Genomic DNA, 18,965 nt, shown 5'->3' on the forward strand with positions numbered 1-18,965 from the left:
GCTAGAAAATGGACTGACCACTCTGCATATAATTGACCAAAGCTTTGTTCGGTCAAGATAGTTGAATATTGGCCCTTTCTTACTGGATGTTGGTCTTTTTGGCGTGTTTATGGACCTCAACGCCGTCTCGATCCATAAACACACACAAAAATTGACTAATATCCAGCCATCTTGACCTCACTATTGGTCAATAATCTATATTTATTATATCTCTCAGTTAGTATGCGCGCTGTGATTGGTCAATTTAGCGGGTCGTAATCTACTGTACGGCCCGCTAAAACTTAAAGCAGTTTTTGTTACCAAAATGTTTCGTGATTTATCGCTAAGTGTTTTTAACTTTGATGTGAAGTTTACATGAAATAATTCATATATGAACTGCGGTTGTAGATGAAAGTGAACAATGATCATCGCAGTTAATTTTCCAATTTAAGCAATTGGAAAGAAGAAGCCTGATAAAATCAGGGCTTCAACGGGATTCGAACCCGTGACCTCCGCGATACCGGTGCGATGCTCTACCAACTGAGCTATGAAGCCACACATTGGGCCATGGGAGCGAGGTCAATTAGTTGAGTTCATATCTTCCCGTGAGGAGTGAAATGATGTGAAGTTTATATGAAATAATTCATATATGAACTGCGATTGTAGATGAAAGTGAAGAATGATCATCGCAGTTAATTTTCCAATTTAAGCAATTGGAAAGAAGAAGCCTGAAAAAATCAGGGCTTCAACGGGATTCGAACCCGTGACCTCCGCGATCGCGGTCCCAATGTGTGGCTTCATAGCTCAGTTGGTAGAGCATCGCACCGGTATCGCGGAGGTCACGGGTTCGAATCCCGTTGAAGCCCTGCTTTTTTTCAGGCTTCTTCTTTCCAATTGCTTAAATTGGAAAATTAACCGCGATGATCATTCTTCACTTTCACTTTTGTTTTTAACTTTTTTAGCAAATAAAAGTTTAAAATTTTCTTTTACTCGCTGTGTCCCGCAAGAAAAGCTCGTTGACCAAGCTTGTTCGGTCAAGATGGCTGGATATTGGCCTCGTTCTTTTTTTTTCTTTTGCGTGCTTGTGGACCTCGACTCCGTCCATAAACACGCACAAAATGAACTTGGCCAATATTCAGCCATCCTGACCGAACAAGCTTGGTCAATATCCCCATAAATATTGCAGAAAGATTCGGACCATCGACTACAATGAGTATTGATCATTAATGCTTTAATTAACCATACATTCATGATACAAATTGACATTATCAAAAAAGCAACGTTATCTTCCATACAAATAGATACATGTTATTAATTTCGGCTAGATCAGGGGCTCTTAATAAACCAACAAATACAAATTTATTGCTTTCCGTGTCTAATTGCACACTGACCACTATAAACATTCAGCAATAACAACAATCATCTCCAGTTGCTTCGCGTTTGTGCCAGCCAATAACTGAATATATTTAGTGACTACAGTTTGAAAAGTTACGTTGTATTTACTTTGCGAGCCCTTTAGTACGTACTTAACTCTAAAATAAATTTTTGCCCACGATAAAAGAAAGAAATCCATATCTTACAACAAAACATGTTTCGGATGAAACATCATCCATCGTCAGTTGTACAAGAATACTAATTGAAAATGAGCAATAAATAAATATAACAAGGCGGGATGACAATATGAATAATCAAGGATTAAGGCGTATTTATTTAACGGTTCAGTTCGCTGACAAATAATCAGTCAAAATACTGAGCGACCTTAGAGAGAGGTCAAATGCTCTAATCGGACCCCTAATATGAGCAGTGATCAATTATATGAACTGATTCCTCGGTCGGCCACGGCATTATCTTCAGCTTTCAATTTGTCGAACAAGATTTCGTAGAAATCCAAAGGCTTGAAGATGTCCATTTCCAGGGCGAGCAATTGTTCTGGGCTTAAATCTTTGGCATTTTCAGTCAACACTCGGCCTTTCATGGTAGCGGCGTCGTCTTCGAAGTAACTGCTACAGGATATAGTCTGAGTTCGGTTTCTGACTGTTGCTCTGTCAGAGGAATGCTTCCGCTGTTCTTTACGCTCTTGCTCTCTCTTTGCAGTGACGTCGGACTCGCTGCAGGATCTACACCGTTCGTCAACCAGTGTTGGACATGCCAGCGTCTTCATTTCGCTTTCCTTGCCTTTAGCTGTGGCCTACTTCTGCGATGAGGTCCCGCGTTTCTCCTGGGCCAGATACTGTTTAAATTTTCTTACCAACTCCATGTCCTTGTTTTTGGTGAATTCAGGATCAGGATGATTTCCAGAATAATGAAAGTCACTATAACTCCTCTTTTATAGACCGCGAGCTCATTGGCGGAATCTTTGTAATTAGGCCACTCACACAAACACAACACCTTTAATTTCTACGTCATAAGAGTGTTATGCCAGGTTACACCCTTTGATTTTCAAGGGCAAACCTCCTTTTGTAATGACATCAATAAACGTCATTAGGTTGTATTGCGAAATACATAGTATAGCAAGCAATTAATGGATAATTAAGAGTGCTAACAAATTAACTAGTTTATTATAACTACGTCAGGACACTAAATTACTGGTCAGTGGGCTCATTTAAGATAATTAGAAGGTTACTTCTACAATAGAAGCAATTAGCAGAGAGTTTACTCTGCTACGGGGAAGTGAATTTCGACATAAATTTTCATGATATTCTCACTAAATTGGCTTAAAACAGGCCAAGTTTCTAATTTGCACTGCAGTGCAAATTAGCGTGCGCGCGTTTGTAATTTTCTAATTCATTTACCAAATGAGTTATCTTACAAAAGTTCGAGTAACTAAAGGGTTTGCATTGTGTGGGCACTTTATGAGTAATGCTAAGATTGCTCAACTCAAGCCACTGACAAGCCGAATATCGATCTCGACGCTGAAAACATTTAAATTATCAGATTTGCGGTAGTCTCGATATATTTGCTTTACGGAAATTCCCATTCGTTCGAATCTCTTGAACTGTTCAAAGGCAAGTAAAATTGGAGATGAAATAGTCATCGCCCGTCATTTCCTCCCCTGGTGAATTCACAACTCTGACTCCACTCTTTTGCAGCCCTTCGATCAACGCTTTGGAAATCGTTAGGCCAACTCCTAAACATGCGTAGTTCTTCGGATATAAATCTTGTGAATTTTCCCTCTAGAAACAAAATTAACAATTCCGCCCTTTTTTTCAATGAACCTTCTACCCAACAGTAAGTTCGGTTCCTATCGCTATCACTGAGTTCCACTGATCTCGCTTGTGTAGTCTAAGAAAGAACGCCTCCTCAAATTAAAGCTATTTTTCAAAGCAATTATTTTCGCATGCTGTTTGCAATACAAATTTGATTAGCTCTAGTGAAAAATGTTTTACCTCTTGTGTAATTCACATGCTTTGTTCAACAACACAAAATGTGAAATTTACCTTGGGCTATTCATTCTTCTCATGTTTGTTTTTTACTCTAACAAACATGGATAAACAGGGTCGGAAAATTAAGTTGGCTTTGTGTGCCTCTTAGTTAAGTTAGCTTCGTTCGTTTGTTAATTCGTTCGTTCGTTCGTTCGTTCGTTCATTCATTCATGTTTTTATTCGTTAGTTCGTTCGTTCGTTCATTCGACTGACGATGGCTCATTTACTGGTTTACTCGAGTGTGTTCCTCTCTTCCTTCATTTATGTGTTCGTTGGTTCGCTTCCAGGCTTGCTCGTCTCAATACCTCGATTCTAGTTCCTTTCTGCGCCCGCGAGCCCTCTGTGTCCTGTGGCTTGTAGTCTTTCACGTTATACGGCCAGTCGCAGATCTTTTTTTCTGCATTCCACACAAGTCCACCTGCGCAAGATCTTTTGTAAGCTTTCCCTCCAGAACAGGTGATGTATCCTGAGGGGTTATCCGGATCTGCGTAATCTCCATCCTCTTTTCCTTTACAGAAATCTTTAGAGATCAACAAATATATATTGACATAAATGTTGATTTCAAGTATAGATCTCATGCAATGAAGGTATCAGTAATATTTAAAGTTATCTGATCTACAATATTTGTCCCAAAAAACTACGGAAAATTACTTTCCTTAGGCTTAAAAACACCAAAAAAGTAAACAGGCCAAAAAGTAAGCAACAGTGCAGGTTTCCAACGCTTGTCTCGGACATTAAATGTTCAAAATGCAAGGTGGCTCTGAACCCCATCTACAGAATTCTTTTAAACTTCGACACAAATTGCATCAAAATAAGATGATAGAAAATTAAAACGGTTTCACCGTGCCGTTTTTGAAATATAAGTACTTAAAGCTTAAATTAAGGGTGTTTTTAGCAGGTCACATTTTTACTATCGGGAGGCGCGGTGGCCTCATGGTTAGTGCGCTCGTCTCCGGATCGAGCGGTCCGGGTTCGAGCCCTGGCCGGGGACATTGCGTTGTGTTCTTGGGCAAGACACTTTACTCTCACAGTGCCTCTCTCCACTCAGGTGTATAAATGGGTACCGGCGAACTTAATGCTGAGGGTAACCTTGCGATGGACTAGCATCCCATCCAGGGGGGAGTAGAAATACTCCTAGTCGCTTCATGCTACAGAAACCGGGATAAGCTCCGGCCTGATGGGCCATTTGGCTCGTATGCAGACTTTACCTTACACTTTTACTATGGCAACCTATTGTGCCGCGAAAATGACACTAGGGTGCTCACCAATGATTAGGTGGTTTTTTGATGCCACGATTGTAGCATCAACAGATAAAGAGTGGTTATAATAACACATTAAAAAATACGTCTTGAAACGTGCTGGGAACTGTTTTGAGCCACCTTAAGTCAGCACTTTTCTAGAAAACGAGATCATGGTCTCTTGGTACCAAAAAGCTTATCTAAACGTTACAGAATCGGCTGCGCTGATTTCTATTTTCAGCTTATGATATCTATATAAACAAGCAAAATGACCTCCATTTTAGTTCACGCTTAACGCTCTGCACCGAACTTGTGGTTAATTAGATAACAAAACTAAAAAGGAGACCGTGGATATTGTTGCTGGTAAAGTTTAAGTGATGGAGTTCAGTTCAAATGCCAGAATTAAATTGCACTAATGATTTACCCAGGTAAGGACGCCCTGTGTCTCATATACTGCAGAGCCAAAGGTATCGTTGCGTTGGTTGGGAATTATAATAATATTTACAGGGCTTTTCCCATCGTTTCATTTAATTGAAACGTTCAGTGACTGGTTTGGGGTTCGTTACTTACAAGAAGCCAAATGTTATATCGTACATGGTCCCCGCCACTCGTGGCAAATATTTACATGTACATACAATAAATATTTCAGTGAAAAATTCTCTCGGGATTGGCAGAAAGCCAGCTATTTTCGAAATTTAACAACCGTTAAGTTAAATTCTATAATTATATACAGTTCTTAATTCAATAGTTATTTAAGAAAAGTACGTACTTTCGCAAGGTCGTTACCTTTGGAATTTCGCTGTATCTGAGGAAACTAAGATTACCCCCCCCCCCCCCCCCGTGCAGGTTGCTTACGAGTTGCTTGGTGACAGTAACTGCACATTTGAAGATTCAACTGAGCGCAGCTGCTTGACTGCATTTCCCGAGAACAGAAGATATTACCTGACATATGAATACATTGCTAATAGCTTAATTTCAAAGTAATTATAAGTAAGATAAAATGAGCATACCAGCATCTCCACCTCCTCCAGGACTGGGTGGAGTAGGCGTTGAGCCCCCTGGTGTCGATCCACTTGGAGTCGACCCACTTGGTGTTGAACCACCCGGTGTGGAGGCAGCTCCGGTGCCTGGAGCTGTGGTTGGCCCTGAGGGCCCCCCACTCCTGCTCATAATGTCTGCGATGTGGTCACTGTATACCTTGCCTTCGATGACATTTTGTTGATCCCAGGCGGCATCCCATAGCATGAATCCACCAAAATTTGGCTTGGTTTTCATATCCTGTCATAAAACGTTTTCATAAACCCTCCTATGTTCTATGTGTTATTCTGTTCGATTATTTACTCACAAAAATGGAGATCAGTTTGAGGCCCCGTCCACACGTATGCGGATATTTTTGAATCCGCAACTTTTTCTTTCCGGATACGGCTTCCGTCCACACGCACCCGGCGACTTTGGCAGCGAATCCGAATATTTTTAAATCCGCTCTCCAGAGTGGAAAAAAAAAAAAAAAAAATCTGCAACGAATCTGATAACGTGTGGACGCCGATGACGTGGCAAAATCGTGTCCAGTCTCTTACCGAACAATAAACCAATCTGGCCACACAACGTGTAGGACTAGTTTCTCTAGAGTGAATCCGTATACCATAGGATGCGCGTGGACAGGCGAATTCGATTTGAAAACGCTACGTGGGGACGGAGAAATTTTTGAATCCGGAAAGAAAAAGTTGCGGATTCAAAAATATCCGGACACGTGTGGACGAGACCTAAAACAAAAGTAATAATTTGGAACTAGACAACTGGCACGTGTGATTTTCTCAAATATATGCTTATGATATTTCAAAAGAACACATTTCTCAACAGCTTCATAAGGTATACTCCAAAAGTGGTGCTCTCAGGCAAATTAGGCGTTTTGTGCCTAGCTAGCAATGTAATGTTAAGGGTTTATAAATCTTTTATCTTGTCACATTGAGAATACTGTAGTCCCCTCCTTCTGGGAGCACAGGAGAAAACAGCAATCTCTTATCCTGTTTCATAAATGTCTTAATAACAACGGTCTTAAGTACATCAAGGACTTTTTTAGCGTCAGAGAAACGCTATATAATCTTAGAGGTAATGGCGTTAATTTATGTGCGCCTAACAGTTTAACCTCAACTTTATGAAGAAGTCATTTACTTACATGTACATCAGTACGAAGCTCTGGAACAGTCTGCCTTCAAATGTGAAACAGGCCATCAATGTTGCCCATTTTAAGAGTAAACTAAGAATATTAGACCTTTATTTACTCCACCGTTATTTTGTTAGGATTTTAAATTTCTCTGTATATATCTAATTCTTAGTGTTTTCGATTAGTTAATACATGCAATTAATTAGGTGTGTATCAGATGATCGTAAATTTTTAATGTTTTAGATTTTATAACTTGTAAATTACGTAAATCTTTGTATTTTAAGAATACACGTAGGTATTTTGAACGAGCTTGTACAGCTCTTAGGCGTGACGTGTCTAAATAAAGTATTGCATTGTAAATATTCACTCGCTCTTCCTAGCCGTTTAGAAGATAAATTAAATTTTCCTGGTATGGGTACGCTTTAGTCTTCTCTTCGCAGGTCCCCAGAGAATTTCATATTCTAAGGATAGAATTGGACAGCACATATGCCTTATAAATCATTTTATTCTTCTAACTTGGCATACATACCTCATAAATCTTCGCCGCTTCCTCGGGTTTCCTGTAGAACTTGGGATCCCCGGCGCCACCGGTAGCTGACGGCATACCAACGAATATCTTGGGTCCTGCTCCCATAGATCTTTTTCTGTTCTTGAGGACAATGGCAAAGCCGTCCTTTGCTTGAGCTGCATTCGCTGCAAATTCAAGCCACTTATCCATATTTGGATAGAACTGCGCTTCATCGCCAGTGTGACAGAAGTTGTTGTAGAATTGGACATAGACATGATCAAACTCGGCGCCCTGGTCACCCAAGGCAGTGCCCGGTTTGGGGCCCAGAGAGGCATCAGGGAATGGACACTGAGGAGCCCCTGTAATGAGGTACTTTTTGGCTCCTGCTGTTTTCTCCAGTTCTCGAAGACTTTTGACAAGCTGAGCGTAGCCGCCTGATTTGTGGTCTTCGATGTCCAAGTCGACGCCGTCAAGGATTGCACTTTTGGGAAGAAATGAATGTTAGAGCGGTTTTCATTTGAGTGTCGAAAGTAATTAGCGTTGGCTTTTGTTTGCAAACACTACGTTTAGCGATTGGCTTAAAACCAATCGCTTTCTTTTTTTCATCCAGTCAGAAATAAAACCAATTAGAAGTTAAACATATCACACGTTACTGCGTTTTGCCCAGTCTACATGTCCATGTGATTGGTTCACTGTTGTTAGGACCCATCATACCCGTCCAGGGAGTGAAAACATCAACGCGATTTAGCCTTTCCCTACCCTAGTGAAAACAATTTGTGAGTAACGTGATACGCTATTTGTTACACCAGAGCTGCAGAGAACATGTAAGCTGTGCCTGTAAAAGCTTTGATTTGTATTAAAGTAGTCTCATCGAAAGAAAAACCTGTGGCATCTTTTCGTCTTTCCGAACAACTGATTGGTTTTGTCGCTTATCACCGGCCAGAGTAAATTACTTTGGATTTGGTTTTGGGACACTCAATAGAAAAGTAATCTTTAATTAGTTTTTTTTCCAGGTCATTAATTGAACACTGATCTGAGAGCAAGAAGGTTTATTTTAAATTTAAAATTTTCCCCTACCTTCCAAATGGTCGAATATCAGGTCTTTCCTTTCCCCCAAGAAACAAATCCCACAGATTTTTAGCAAGATCTTTGGTTTGGTCGTCCTTAAGGTCGTTGTTTCCAGTGGCTCCTCCAAGCGAGATAAGAACTTTCTTTCCTGCTTTCTGGCAAGCCAAAATGCCTTCTTCGATTTTTGGACACTTGTAAAGGTTTGGGTGCGCGGGTGAGGCAGGATCCCAGCAATGGAGAGAAAAATTCACCTCGGGCATCTGATCTGTGATGGAAATTGACAAACTCGGTAAACACCAAAAGAAAATTCAGTAAAACACTCAATGCAAGATTTGACGGGAGCTGGCAACCCTTGTTTGACTGCAAACATTAATACCTGAACATGTAAAATTCTCAAGAGAGTAAAAACGTTTTTGCTTGTTTCGCTGGCAAATGGTGTCAGTCCTTGCGTGCGTCTATACAATCAGTCGTTTATAAGTTAATAAAGATGGTGAATTTTAAGCTCGGTAATGAAATGTGAAGGTGAATTAATCAACATGACACGAGCGTGGGACAAAGAAAAATTCTGAGTCCGCGACAGGAATCGAACCCATGACCTCCCGAACACCGGGCGGGCGCTTTATCCACTGAGCTACGAGAACTCATGGAGAGCGAGGTCATGTTGATTAATTCACCTTCACATTTCATTACCGAGCTTAAATTTCACCATCTTTATTAACTTATCACTACTCACGATGACTTCGATAGCGTTGATCCTAGCAGTATGCAGGACACCTATCATATATGAACTCAGTTAAATGACCTCGCTCTCCATGAGTTCTCGTAGCTCAGTGGATAAAGCGCCCGCCCGGTGTTCGGGAGGTCATGGGTTCGATTCCTGTCGGGGACTCAGAATTTTTCTTTGTCCCACGCTCGTGTCATGCTGATTGATTCACCTTCACAATCAGTCGTTTAATTTCTTACTTGCTATACTTGCCGCATTGGGGAAAGGATAATTTAATAACATATCAGAGCATTCTGTCATCTTAAACAGAATCCCTAAAGTTGCCTTTGAGGTCATTACTTTCAAAAGGCCGTTACTTAACAGACGGAGAGGGGGGGCGGGGGTCGTTACTTTCTGAACTTCATCATCATCATCATCATCTTTATTTAAAAACACGGTAAATACATCAGGCGTTAACAATTTAATGTAAAACCTACAACTTATTATGGTAGTCGATAAGAAACTAAATAATTTTCTCATCCAACTCTGATACGTTCACTCTTATAAAGAAGAAGATCAAGAAAGAGATCCACTGGTATTTCAGTCATGCACGTTTATGTTTGCTATGAGAAATAAATAAATTTAGCCCAGACTAAGGCCTTGAAAATTCACGGTACATTTGCGTAATTGAAGTACATGCGTACGTACGGACAGTCAAGGGACAACGAATTGTTTTTAGCTTGATTGGCTACCAGATTTCCTTACCTGTGGTACTCAGCTCGCACCCTTTGCGCGCACGGGAGCTCCAATTAAAATACAGCATGTAATGATCAAGACGTTGCAGGCTTAGTGTCAATAAAACAGATTACTGACAGGACAAAGTAAATGTCGAGAAAAAAATATTGGTTAAAAAAAAACCCTGTCATGGATATAAATAAACATTTAGCAATAGAGGAGCAGGGGCGGCCCAGTGGTAAGAGCGCTAGCCTCCCACCAATGTGGCCCGTGTTTAAATCCTGGACCCGGTGTCATAAGTGGGTTGAGTTTGTTGTTGGTTCTCGCCTTGCTCTGAGGGTTTTTCTCCGGGTTTTTCGGTTTTCCTCCCTCCACAAAAATCAACATTTCTAAATCCCAATTCGATGGGGAATTCGAGGGCTACGGGTTTGTCAGTCGTAAGACTGTTGTGTGTTACCTTCGTTAAACAAAGTTAATTTATTTATTTATTTAATTTAGAGAGTGACTTTCACGCCTTCTTTTAAACTTTGGTAGTTATGCTGCTTATGGTTCCCTAGCTTTAGCTTGATTAAAGATTTAACAATATTTATTAGGGATACTTACCTTTATTGTTCTTTCCAAAAAATGTCACCACAAATCCAATCACTATAATGTCGTATTTTCTCTCTGCACAGACATCCTTGAGATCTTTCTCAGGATTCTGGGGAAACTTCCCTCCTGAACTGTTCTGGCCCCAGTAAGCAACAAGAAGATGCTTGCCAACTGAGAGAGAAAAATATTGTGTTTTGAATACGCTTGGATTTGTCTTCAGTCTTCTTGTTAAATAGTTTCCATACCCCCCATTCCTCTCTCGGATTTGCTGTTGTCGTTGTAGGCTCCGTCGCTGAAGCGAACACTCACGCGCGCAATCTCGCTAGCACAGCAGACCACGGCTTTTAAAAATATGATTACGCTTTTGCATACAGTTATTTCAACTAGGACATCTTTATGGAAAGAACCGTTTCCTGACGGAAGGGAAAATAAGGAATGTAAAAGAAAACAAGTGTCTCGATAATCTCTTGGTCTTAGAAAAAAAAATTGAGTTTTCTTGTGCATTTCAGTGTCAAAATCTATGCTAAAGTACTAATAGCAGCTATATATGTGGTCGCGTTAGGTAAATCCTACTATCGTACTCCTAACTTTGTTCAAGTAAACAACAGTGAGAATCTCAAACTTGTATAAAGGCGTCGCAACTGCTAAGTTTGCAAAAGCGATGCAAGTTAGAATCCACCGTAGGAAAAAAGATGGCGGCTGTACATTTTACCACAATGCCTTGCGAACCTAACACAGCCTAAAAGACACAAAGGAAGCCAAATTTTTACAATGTTTGTCCCTGTGCTAAGGACATTAAGTAGCCTAGGTTTGAAGATTTTGTAACGTTTCTGTACGTTTTTATGAACGTTTTTAAGGTTTTCGTGCGCTAAGAACTATGGGTAAATGTATCAGTTGCCATCTTTTTTCCTACGGAGGATTCATAACTATGCAATTTTTTTGTATTCTCGGTATTGGACTGGAACTAGCTTGGAACTGAGGCTAATGCAGGGATTTTTTTCAAATGCAAATAACATTAACCTCGTTTTAATGATATTCTCGCATAAGCCTCCATTGCAAACTAGTACCCTTCCAATCATTTGGCCTATTGACGCGGTTAGTCACAAACCCTACTGACCAGCTACTGACTAATAACAATTGAGTTCTATCATTTGTAAAAAATGTATTTCTTTACAAAAAGTACACTTTCACTGGTCTTATGAGTATACTTACCACTCTTTTGAATAAACCAAGTCACCAGCACGTGAAAGATAACGTGCACATCTTTGATCTGCATCACAATAACCTAAAATAACGAAAAAGAATCATCATACTAAAATGAAAGTCACCAAGTCGAACATTAGACTGCATGCACACGTCCTATATTTGCTTTCACGCCAAAAACGTTACTTCTTCCGTTTTAGAGCAAAACAGTGCACGGCCGGCAAGCAGGCTAGTGGAACATCAACATTTCATTTAATGAAGTCACCTCCAAAAACCATGTTATCACGTTTGTATCGTAAACGTAATATTCACGGTACCAAAAAGACAAATGATTCTTTCCTTAAATTGCCCATGTGAATTTCAAGGATTATCCTGTCGTTTGAGCAAACAAGTCGTCAATGATTAAATAAATGCTTTCTGCTACAAGGCTCAGCTTTTCAAATTCGTTATGGCGATTAATCTATCTCTGTCACTGGAATTGGTAGGCGAATAACTGGTACATTATAAGTGCCCGGTACGCCTGATCTCTTCAGATTGAGACTACTAAATCTTTGCATGCTCGGTCGCTGGAGGCCTGAAATTTGGCCCGGCCCGAGGTCATACATTAACTATTTTATGCGATGTCAAAAGGGTTGGTGTTAGCCTTCGAACAATTTCATTTTCTGTAAAGCTCCTAAATTTCCCAGTATCCGTGCAGTAAGTCCACTATCCAACAAATTTAGTATCAACGTAGCTTTCGGCAGCCAACTCATGTATTCCCAGGGAGCATTCCCCTATAAAAAGCCGACGGGGGTGCTCGTCGCACCTTTTGATTTAGGGGTCAAAACTGCAGATTTGGTACCCCTTTGGTTGTTCAGCCTCAAACGGTCCCCAACGGGAGCTCTGGAGGTAACTTTTAGAGTGCCGAGTCGAAAAAATGTGACAGGAGATAATGTGACAAAAAAAATAATTGAAGCCACGCCCATAAAACTGGAACTTGGTACCTCTTATTAGGGGTTTTTTCTTTCAAAATTCCCTAGGAGCATCTCCATCCTTTTTATATGGGAGTCCCCCCCGGGGATGTATTTAGCTTCTTTTCACTTACAAAGTGGTTTGGCCTTCAATTCCGAAAGCAAGATCAGCTAGCTACATATTTCAGTTAAGCGAGCGAGCGAGCGAGCGAGCACCGTGATACAACGCAGAAAAGATTTTTCCTTACGCTCCCTATTATACAAAATGCGTTCACGCGATACAAACACACAAAAGATAATTCGCCTCGAAAATGAAATCAATAAACTTTCCATAGTGTTGCGTAGCTAGCATCGCCGATGCATATCCTAACTATATTTAACTGTATTTAACGCAGTTTAACTGATTCAGCAACGGTTTTTCACGTTCGGGAAAATCTGGTCAGAAACTGGGCGCAACGAATCAAAACTTAGTGAAAGTTTCTGACCTCTGATGTTCTGACTACTTGAATTCCTCGAATATTTTTACGTCAAAAATTGAAAAAAAAATGGAGTTTATGACACCCTTAGTTTAGCATCGCTAGCATTACTAGCGCAAATATCATCCATGGCAATTTTACCCACCTTGACAGAAGCTTGTGCAAGTGTTCCTCAAGCTGATAGCACGGGGAGACTACTATAGTCGAAAAGTGAAATCTTCGACTTCCTGTTGAACTGTTTCCTTTTAATTTCTAGAGATTAACAAACACGCGCAAAAATTGAAATTATTTTTAAACGGATCGAATACTATCACCGGTCAGAAACTGGAAAAAATATTGTACCGAAATTATGCGCCTATTTTAGTTTTCATAGCTATGTGAAGCAAGGTAAGAGGGCTATTGATTATTTTAAAATCGAGAGGCATCAACTTGTGATTTACCTACTCGAAAGTAACAGCGGTAATTAATTACTTTTTTTCAAGTCGCCTGATTTTCACTACATATCGATTTACTTGTAATTGGTTTCTCTCACCTTCCCTCCCGAGCTCAGAGCCACAAAGGCTGTATTGTTTCTGCTTGCTGTAGGTAAACAGCAGCAGGACTGATGAGCAATATCTGTGTATGGATCACAAGTTATTTTCTTAAGCCTTTGTGAAATTACTCGGTTTCTTAATGAAACTAAGTAATGATCGATAGGCGTACTAAAAATTAGGTAATCGTATAAAAAATTAATAAATAAGAACTAGAGTTCTGTTCTGGAAGAAAGAAAAAAACAAAAATCCCATTTGTTAATGGAATTAGCCTTTAGAGAGAAAATGATTTATAAAACGCACACTTACTCAACGTACAAATGAAGGAATATTGTTTGTTTATTTTGGAATCAAACCTGTTCAGCAGCGGGTGCTATATTTAAGAGGGCGTGTTCTCTTGAGATCTGTCAAACGTAGTTTTATTTCACACTCTTTTGACTTTTTAATTCTGTCTTACCCGAGGTTTTCTTTTGGCGGGTAGAAAAACGAGAGAAGAAATCAGGGAAAGAACGCGTTCACCATTCCATCGTTTCCAGCACCACTAACTCACTGATCGTAATATTTTTGCTATGAGCTTCAAACTGAACCAGGCTAGGAAAAGAAATAGACTGCTCGCAGTCTAAGACACACGTGATTCGTTTCTATCAATATTTTGTGCTTGTTCTTGCGTCCCAAATTTTGAAGTGCTGCTCGCATTCTCGAAATTAATGGAAAAGACTCGGCTATGAAAGCAATGAAGGTCGGCTACATACAACATTGTTATGTTCAAAGTCAAAAAAGAGTGTGAAATAAGACTACGTTTGACAGATCTCAAGAGAACACGCCCTGTTAAATATAGCACCCGCTACCAACTCGGTTTGATATCAAAATAAACATTTGTACGTTAAGAATGTGTGCGTTTTCTAAATTATTTTCTCTCTAAAGGCTAATTCCAATAACAAATGCGTTTTTGTTTTTTTCTTTCCTCCGGAACTAGACTGCGAGCAGTCTCTTTTTTTTCCTAGCCTGCGAGGAGTTAGGTTTCTAGAACATGCTATTGAGCGGCGAGCGGCGAACGGCGAGGTTGCATACGGAGAATTTCGGGAACAAAAACCGACTACTCGTAATCTACGTGTGTCTTGTACTTTCGCTGAAAAGGAAACGGCTTCTTTCAAAGCTTTACTCAGCAGTATATATACAGTGACTTCCATTTGGCGCCAAAATATCTCGGATATTTGTTGGTGGACATTATCTTTTCCGATCAATTTTCCGAGAGCGAAGCTTGAGGAAAACTGTGAGCTTTGAGGAACAGATAATGTGCAGTTAAAATGAGCGTGATAAGATGCAACTTTTTATAAAGTTTAAAAAAATTATGTGAAAAGAGTTTAGCGTCACCTTGATTCACAATTCGTTTTTGAGTTATAAGCACTAAAGCAGGTTGTATTGTTGCTATGGTAACCTGTTTTATAAAAAGAATGACCGCCAGCCTCCTTAAACAGGTCATTTCAGCACTAAAGACATGGGGTAAACTGTTCTTATGTATACCACGAACGTGGGACGTACAAAAAAAAATGCTTCAGAACCGAACAAGTTATTAAACTATTGCAGCTCGCGCTGTAACGACCAAGAACAAGCCACTTTAGTTCAGGGAATCCTCGTAATCTAATTGGCTATCGATGCAGCCGTGTTTTAGAATACGTGTGTTTTCTGCTTTATGCATCGCAAATAAAGACAAAATTACGATCCTTTAAGTGATAAAATACTAGAGTGGTAGTCTATGGAAGTCCGCGAAGCTTACGGTATAACAGTGAACTTGGTAGAAATAGCGTTAGGTATAGGGGCCCCACCGTATGGGGACGCTTCATCCCTGCGGCCTTTTATTTTTCGTCCTTGCAACTTAAAAATGCCTCTCGACCATATCCAATTTGAAGAATAGGCTTGTTCAATTAGTTTTAAAAATCCCGATTTTTTTATATTTTTAAGACTTTCTTTCTTTGCATAAATATTACATTAGGTTAGTTACATTTTATGTCAGGTCCACACCAGTCCTTAGGTTACCATATTCAGACCTGCCTTATCAAGATGTATATGTATGTAGGTACGGAGTTTCCCGTACGATCTTAGTGCTTAGGACAAGACAAAAACCATTGCAATTTCATTAAAACTCTCCACCCATTTATGGTGATTAACTTTATTCACAAATTAACCCAGCTGAGGATACTGTGACAGTCACGAGATTGATCACTTAAGTTGCCTGACACAGCTTTTGGAGATATTGTCCCATTTCAATCCTGGTTCACAGTTCTTGCGGTATGTCTGACCTCCCAGGCAAGTTATATATCCGTAGGGGTTATGCACGTCAATATAGTCACCGTCTGCCGCTCCTTTGCACACATTTGCTGAAAATAGAAAGATAACAAACCAAAATTACTCATGCATGCTGTTATCAGGTACAAAAGGATATTTATGATGTGTAATGATAATGAGAGTAGTGAAGTTGTCTATAAATGAGGTCAGGATATGTCTTATTATTAAAAAAAACTGGACCACTGGATAATGCAATTCAAGAGTTTTCATTGGCTTAGCCATCATGGTATATACCATGCTTTACAAATATGCTAAGCATAGGCGTATTTTTTTATGGGTGGCGGGGGGGGGGGGGGGGGCGTTGTTACCTTTATTTTATTTTAGTTTTCTATATTTTGGGGGCGTTTTTAATCTGATCAGACAATTATTCTACTCGCGCTTGTTGGATATGCGATGGTTATAGTCAACTCGGCGCTACGCGCCTCGTTGGCTATGTACCAATTCATATCCAACCCGTGCCCGTGAGATAATTGTTAATAAGAATACCTCTTTTAGTTAACAACAATATTTGGGCTAATGGTCTTGGGAAGCTCCAATGCAACAATTTCTGTAAATGAAATAAGTTTTACATATGATATCAAATACTAACCTGTCCTTTCTCCCTCGTGTTTAGGTAATATTTCTTCTTGGGCTGAGTTGAGCTTGTCATGTGTCGATGGCAATGTGGCAGCTTTAGCGTGCATCTTGATGTGGTCTCTCAGGGGTGAAGCTTGCTCCGGGACCACTTTTTTGATCATTGTCTTGGTTCTAACATGTTTGGACTCTAAGACAAAATAAAACGTACAGCTGTTTAGGACTTCCTTTAGCACTTAACGTCAAAACTAGAGCTCCACAAATGGCAACAGGGTGCAAATGATTTCGCATATTAATCTATACCTCCCCATGTCGACAGAATCCTTGCAACCTTCCTTCGATCTACTCCACACACGCAGAAATAAGAAAACCCCATTATAACCATGTATAGTACCGTGGAAATTGGATTAAAGAACGTAGCTAGGGAGATTTAGAGCGTTAATTAAGCGAAAGAATTTGGTCCCAAATTTTTATATCTGGAAAGATTCCAAACGAATTTCCCTCCCTCTGTGTCCCAAATTAAAGCGCAGTTTTTGAGTATTTTACAAGCAGCGAACCAAAAGCTTAATTAGAATCTTACCACCAATTAAAATGAACCACGTAAAGAGCACAAACTGGAAGAAAGCGAATGTTGACATCCTTAAACAGACCATATGATAGACTGTGTTGCTTCTCTCTTGGCAAATGAACTATGAAATAATAAACATCTTTGGTCAAATACATAAAATATGAAGATTGGTCATTGATTAACTAAACAGGTCAATGCTTTTCTCGGATATTCCCGGCTGTTAATGAAATTTGTTGTTGTATTTTGTTTTTCTTCATGCCACTGCTATCAGTTGTAGCCCAGTGGCTCCAGTCAATATTTGCATGTTAAAAACGCCTCTATAATTTGCCTGCTGCTTAAAACAAAATTTCACTCATGACACAGGTCTTGTGAAGCTTCTTGAGAACAGCGGGTGCTAAAATCACTGACTCAACATGGAGAAAGGCCTAAACTCGTTCCCAATCTCTTATAGGCGAAGCCGAAGCTGTTGCATTTCCGAGTTACCTTGTGCCTCTGTTTCAAAATGAGTCCTCGTGTATAACCTTAATTTCATATAAGAATGAGTTTGATATTGCATGAAAATCAACCACTAGGAAGAACATATTTTCATATGAATGGTTCGCACGAAGACTCGTTTTGACACAGAGGGAAAAGGTAGATCGGAAAGAAATGGCCTATTCACGCCGGTCAGGCTTTCTGGCATACTTACATATCTGCCTGAATGGCAGAATTATTTAGGGAGCTTGTTGGGAAAGGCCCCACGTCCAGACATATTTCTCCTGAGAAAAACGAACTAATATAAACCAATGGCGGATCTAGACCTTAAGCTAAAGGGGGAGGGGGAGGGGGGGGGGGGGGTTTGCTTGCCCTGCCGGCTCTTCTTCCTTCTGCTATTTCTTCGTTTTTTAATCAAAATAAGGAGGGGGGGGGGCCCTCTCCTAGATCCGCCGCTGTAAACTTGCCATCAACAAATCAGTAGAACACTGGTCTTGAAATGCTTGTTTGTCGGTTACGTCGAGGCCATCGTTGTTCCCGATGAATTGTGACAATTTGGATCGTTGTGTACCCTGTCCTTAAGGATACGTGACATTCTTTTTGGCGCCAGGTTTTGGACACCAAAGCCGTCTTACTCTTTTGCTTTTCTACCATCTTTTACATTGATACTAAGTTTAGTTTTTACATATATGTTTGAGAAAACCACAGCGGCAATGGCGACGAAACTTAACGTTGCTTAACAAAATGTTTAATAAGTAGAACCGAATAATTTTGCTGTTGCAAAATACGTCTTGGTAAGTTTCCCATTCTTAAAAAAGTATACTATGTGAAATAATTAAATTTCGTTTAAAGTGAGAACGTGACCCATATACTTGAAACAAAACTTCTTCACGTTTCTCACCAAACAAACGAACGAGGAAATAAACGAACAAGGATTTAATGAATGCGTTGTTTAAAAGCCTGAATTTTGGAACAATATCGATGCCATTTCAATTTTTCCGCGTTGTCACGTTGAGTTTTATGGCCGCTCTTCATTTCTTTATTGTTTCTCATTTCTCTGTAGTACTTTCGACATCACCAATGCGATTTTACATCTACAGTACCACGCTAAGTGCAATAAAGCCAAACAAAAAGCACGCTGATTAGCTTTCGTGCATAGCCAGAATTGAACACTTACGAAAACTTCACGTCAGCAATATGTGTTAAATGCTATAACATTCGATTAAAAGCTTTGAACCATACCAAGTTAATTGAAATTGCAGGTGTGCAAGGAAATCATTAAGCGAAGTGTCTAGCGCTGTTAATGGCATACTAATTTGCGGACGGTATTAACAACGTGATAACAAGGAAGTCCTTTTTAATAAATTCTTCTGATGGAACATCAGTGGTCTCACACCATGAAAGGTTTAAAGTCAGAATAAATTACTGAAATTAATA

At 39.9% G+C, this 18,965-nt stretch overlaps 3 protein-coding genes across 3 annotated transcripts; all 3 read right to left on the reverse strand.

Annotated features, from left to right (window-relative positions):
- Positions 1 to 461: 461 nt before the first annotated feature.
- Positions 462 to 3,208, reverse strand: LOC149112753 (uncharacterized). Its single transcript, XM_089290724.1, has one exon. It carries the CDS (start codon positions 2,138 to 2,140, stop codon positions 1,787 to 1,789), a length of 354 nt encoding a protein of 117 aa, XP_089146850.1. The 5' UTR covers positions 2,141 to 3,208; the 3' UTR covers positions 462 to 1,786.
- Positions 3,209 to 3,291: 83 nt separating this feature from the next.
- Positions 3,292 to 13,705, reverse strand: LOC149112754 (uncharacterized). Its single transcript, XM_089290708.1, has 8 exons — positions 13,570 to 13,705; positions 13,183 to 13,289; positions 11,621 to 11,693; positions 10,421 to 10,579; positions 8,389 to 8,644; positions 7,333 to 7,792; positions 5,650 to 5,917; positions 3,292 to 3,921 (listed from the first exon to the last, which is right to left on the reverse strand). Exons 3-8 carry the CDS (start codon positions 11,682 to 11,684, stop codon positions 3,659 to 3,661), a joined length of 1,470 nt encoding a protein of 489 aa, XP_089146834.1. The 5' UTR covers positions 11,685 to 11,693; positions 13,183 to 13,289; positions 13,570 to 13,705; the 3' UTR covers positions 3,292 to 3,658.
- Positions 13,706 to 15,699: 1,994 nt separating this feature from the next.
- Positions 15,700 to 17,185, reverse strand: LOC110063858 (uncharacterized). The gene is made up of 3 exons (XM_020770854.2): positions 17,067 to 17,185; positions 16,503 to 16,676; positions 15,700 to 15,945 (listed from the first exon to the last, which is right to left on the reverse strand). The coding sequence occupies exons 1-3, from the start codon at positions 17,137 to 17,139 to the stop codon at positions 15,788 to 15,790; spliced, it is 405 nt and encodes a 134-aa protein (XP_020626513.2). The 5' UTR covers positions 17,140 to 17,185; the 3' UTR covers positions 15,700 to 15,787.
- Between the last annotated feature and the right edge of the window lie 1,780 nt (positions 17,186 to 18,965).

The sequence above is a fragment of the Orbicella faveolata genome, unplaced genomic scaffold (genome assembly GCF_042242905.1).
Source record: "Orbicella faveolata isolate gen_17 unplaced genomic scaffold, um_ofav_v1 contig_2, whole genome shotgun sequence".
In the NCBI taxonomy this organism is placed as follows: Eukaryota; Metazoa; Cnidaria; class Anthozoa; order Scleractinia; family Merulinidae; genus Orbicella; species Orbicella faveolata.